This window comes from Mandrillus leucophaeus, unplaced genomic scaffold (assembly GCF_000951045.1).
Source record: "Mandrillus leucophaeus isolate KB7577 unplaced genomic scaffold, Mleu.le_1.0 Scaffold46, whole genome shotgun sequence".
Taxonomy (NCBI): Eukaryota; Metazoa; Chordata; class Mammalia; order Primates; family Cercopithecidae; genus Mandrillus; species Mandrillus leucophaeus.
Window position 1 is genome coordinate 2632038 of NW_012104920.1, and position 4381 is coordinate 2636418.

The window sequence follows — 4381 nt, forward strand, 5'->3', positions numbered from 1 at the left end:
AGCCTGGGTGACTGAGTGAGACACTGTCTCAAAAACAAACAAGCAACAACAAAAAGCCCAAGGGTGAACTACCCTGGTCTCCAGACCCTACCAGCGATCCCTAGACCCACCAAGTGTCCTGTAAATACAGGCTAGTTTAGTCTGCAGGGTGAAGGATGTGAATGACTGCTCGTGGAATGAGTCCACGGCAGGGACCCAGCTCAGAGCTCCTGGACATGACAGCAGCAGTCAGCAACAGGAGGACCCCCCTGGTGCCTGGAGCCTGTTTGTCTAAGTCCAAACTCTCTTTCCAGACACAGATTGACCCCGGGACTGAAGGAGAGGGTCCAGAGTATAGCAGGCTCCCCCGCCCAGCACCCCCTGCACACCAGGAGAGCGCCTGTCTTCCTGCCTCGGGTCTCACTCACTCTATCCACCCTCCACAGTGGTTCATAGTGATCCTTCTAAAGGGCAGTTCTGACTGTGACACTCAACTGCTCGAAACCCTTCTATGGCTTCTTGTTGCACATAGGACCAAGCCCCAACTCTTGGGCCTTTCACACCAGCTGGGTGACGGCTGTGAAGGCTCTTCTTCATCAGCTCGACTGTCTTTGCCTTGGCAAGCCAGAGCCCAGGGGTTGGAGCCCAGCCCAGGTTAAATCTGATGAGTTACGTGACCTTGGACAAATTCATTTCATTTCTCTGATCCCTGAGGGTGGCAAAAACAATCCAAAAGTTCTTCCAAATAAGGACTAACATTTGGCTGAGAGAACTCTCTGCAGAGGGTCCAGAAAGCGCCATCCTCTTTCTGGAGAATTCTCTTGTCTTCAGAATTCCCAGTGAGACACCAAGGAGAAACCTCTGCAGCCCCCAGTCCTCTCTCTGGAGATCCGTTCATCCTAATGGCTTCTGTCCTTTCTAAGTGACACATCTACACCTCCAGCTCTGGGTTTAAAGATGCATCGATTGAAGGGCCCATAGACGCTTACATCCAATATAAGGACATCTTCCTGCCAGCACCTCTCATTTGACAGCAAATCCCCTCTAACTGACCTTCTCAGCAGCTCCGGAAGTTTATCCCCTGCAAGTCCAGATCCTTAGTCTCCTTCCGGAGCACCTCTGCTTCTATTCCATTCTCCATCACGTAGATAAAGGACAAATTCTAATATGCTAATGAGACCAGACTTTCCACTGTTTAGAATCCTCCAGACTCCTGATCATTCCTGGGAGAGTCTAAGCTCCTTCATGTCCTTTCTCCCGGCTCTACCTTGCTCTCTGTCCTCTGCTCATACCCAGACTGCAATTCTGGCTGTCCTCAGGGGTACACGGCTGAGTTGGCAGTACACCTTGCTTTCCCTCAGCTCTAGGCTTGGACCTGAGGGGCTCTGGATTTGCACTATTTCTCCTACCCTAAATACCCCTTGATCTTTGCTTCCCTGGGTGAACTCTGGAATCATCTCCTCTAGGAAGCCTTCACCGGCTAAGTTTGTGTTTGGCGAGCCCTCGCGATTGGCCACTTGCTTGCAATTTCCTATCACGTACAGCTCTTATCACCTGGTATTGTGAGCATCTGTTTCTTCCAAGACATGTTTTCATTAACTCATTCAACTATTTGTTGAGCGCCTATATGTGCCGGGAACTATTTGGGGTGCAGGGGAAACAGCAGTGAACTAACCAAAATCCCTGTCTTCTTGGAGTCTATATTCTTCAGGCTCTTTGAGGGCAGGAACTGTCTGGCACCAAGGAAACACTCCATAAAAAAGATGGTTAGTATTGTCAGTATTACCTGGGACATGGCACCCAAAGCGCTCTTAGCTGAGCGAGCTGCAGCCTGGAGGCCCTGCTGACCTGGCTCTGGGGTTTCCAGGCGTTTCCAGGAGGAGCCTGTGCAGAGGTTGAGGTTGACGGCTCTCAGGGGCAGCCTCCTTTGGAACTGCCTGCACAGAGACCCCAGGGCCCCTGCAGAGGTCTCCTGATGGCTGGCCACAGGCTGCAGCTCCTTGCTGTCCTCCAGCTGCTCCTGGTGCCGGAGAGATCTCCGGCGCACAGAGGTCCCCATGCTCTGCCACCGAGAAGCCATTTGTCTGGCCAAGAGTCTTCTCTGTCCACTAGACCCTGGGGAGGAGGGCAAAAAAGCAGGTCAGCAAGGCATTCCCCATCCCCATTTCCAGGCCCCACAGAGACCCTGGACACAGGGGAAGAGATGGGATGCAGCGGGGTGGCGAGGGCGGGCGGGGAGCGGGCGAGTTGGCAAGTGTGGGTGCGGGAAGGAGGATGCTTCCTGGAAGAGAGGTCTCGGGTCAGCAGCATTTCTGGCGCCCCCACGCAGATCCCGGCCTTCCCACCAGAAGCACCGATTTTGATCTGACGCTTGTAGTACCCAGACGCCTCCACAGGCCGTGCGTGTCCGAACCTGATGCCCTCCCCTCTGAACAAAAAAAATTGTTTTGAGCCGAGATCGCGCCATTGCACCCACCCAGGCAACAAGAGCAAAATTTGTTGTGCCCCGCCCGCACTCACCCGACAGCACCAACGCCGATCACACCCCGAGCACAGCTGCTCCTCGCCCACCACAGCCGGTTTGAAACTCTGCGCGGCTCCGCCCCAGGCCCCGTCCTCACAGCTGATTGGTTCTGTCCCCGCCCCCGCCCCGCCCCAGGGATCCGATTGGCTTTCTCTGTCGCGGCTGTAAATGCTGCGCTCGGATTGGCCCGGCCGTCCCCATTCATCTCTCCGGCCCCCTCCCGGCCGCCAGCCTCGTGGCTCCGGGCTTTGTATTATGCGTCCCGCCCGGGCCACCGCCCTTGCCCGCCCAGCCCCCGCGCATCGCACGCCGGGTCCCCTCCCTGGAGCGCGCACAGGGTTGAGGCTGCTCTGATCCATGGGGTGGAGGCGGAGGTCCTGGGATCTAGGCCTCCTGGCTCAGGCCCCAGGCCCCGCAGTGGGCAGGGACCCTGTCCATCCTGCCAAGGGGTCTGGCTTTTCTTTCTTGCTCAGTGGTTTTGTCCGAAGGCGCCAGGGCCTGGCAGTGCGGAGCCCTGGGTTCCCAGAGACGTTTTCTTTCCAATTTCCCTCCTGACCCTCCCTTCCTGTGACAAGACACTGTCCCTGAGTTCCCCATACTCGCCCTTCATGCTCCGCCCCGCCTAGAAGATGCGTCCTGGAAGCGGGGATAGACCAGAGTACCCGTCTGCCCTCCTCCCGCCTACACCAGCTCCCCGTCCCCGCCTTGCCCCACGCATCCCTCCCTCTCTCAGCGGAATGCCTGCCTCTCCTCTCCTTAGCATCCAAACACAATCAGCCATTATAGAAGTTCATCCTTCTCCTTTCGGTGACCTCAGAGCTGTGCTGCCCAGTCCCCCGGCTGGTTTCTTTGTTACCTCTCCCGCACAAGAGCCTGAGATGCTGACTTCTTGAAAGACTGTCTTCAGCCCTCTTCGTTTCTGGGTGGTCTCACCCACTCCTTTGGCCTCAGTGATTTCCAAAGAAAGGATGATGATAATGATTAACGTGTATATGGCCCTTAGTATGCGCAGGTACTGGTGTTGCAGTTTATTAACTGATTTGACCCTCTGCTATGGTTTGAATGTGTCCCTCAAATTTCACATGTTGGAAATGTAATGCCCAAATTCGTATATTGGTGGCATTTCTTTGTTTGTTTTTGAGACGGAATTTCGCTCTTGTTGCCCAGGTTGGAGTGCAGCCGGGCGATCTCGGCTCACTGCAACCTCCGCCTCCCGGGTTCAAGCGATTCTCCTACCTCAGCCTCCTGAGTAGCTGGGATTACAGGCGCCCGCCACCACGCCCAGCTAATTTTTTGTATTTTTAGTAGAGATGGGGTTTCACTATGTTGGCCAGACTGGTCTCGAACTCCTGACCTTAGGCAATCCACCAGCCTCAGCTTTCCAAAGTGCTGGGATTACAGGCAAGAGCCACCACGCCTGGCTATCGGTGGCATTTTTTTTAGACATATAAATTGTTATTTATTCAAATTATAGAATATTATACAATATTGAAAAATAAGTGAATTGTAACCAGATGGTGTAACTTAAGTGAATGTCAGAAATATAATGGTAGATTTAAAAAAAAGCAATATGCAGACAAACATAAAGTATGACAACCATATAAGTTCAAACACAAAAAAAAACTAAACAATATGGTTTAGGAATATGCACACACATTTGTGGACAAAGCTATTATGGAAAGCAAAGGAATTGTAAACACCAAAATAAAATAGGTAGTCATTTTTTGGAAGGGTGGCAGGAGAAGAGGATGTAATGAGGAAAGGGCTCAAAGGACTTCAAAGGTAATGTTCCATTTTGTAGGCTGGGTGGTGGCCACATGAATGTTTACTTTCCTCTTTATTATTTTTTTCCTTTTAGACAGGATCTTGTTCTGTTGT

General features: G+C 52.8%; 1 protein-coding gene across 4 annotated transcripts in view; it reads right to left on the reverse strand.

The window, feature by feature from the left end:
* FAM64A (family with sequence similarity 64, member A) overlaps positions 1-2573 on the reverse strand; it is a 6845-nt gene extending 4272 nt beyond the window's left edge. For all 4 annotated transcript variants that reach the window (XM_011994656.1, XM_011994658.1, XM_011994657.1 and 1 more), the window contains exons 1-2: positions 2500-2573; positions 1766-2094 (exon numbers count right to left, since the gene is read on the reverse strand). In XM_011994656.1, the coding sequence (XP_011850046.1) occupies positions 1766-2059 (294 nt within the window). In that variant the 5' untranslated portion in view covers positions 2060-2094; positions 2500-2573. The remainder of the gene's footprint in view (positions 1-1765; positions 2095-2499) is intronic.
* Positions 2574-4381: the final 1808 nt, after the last annotated feature.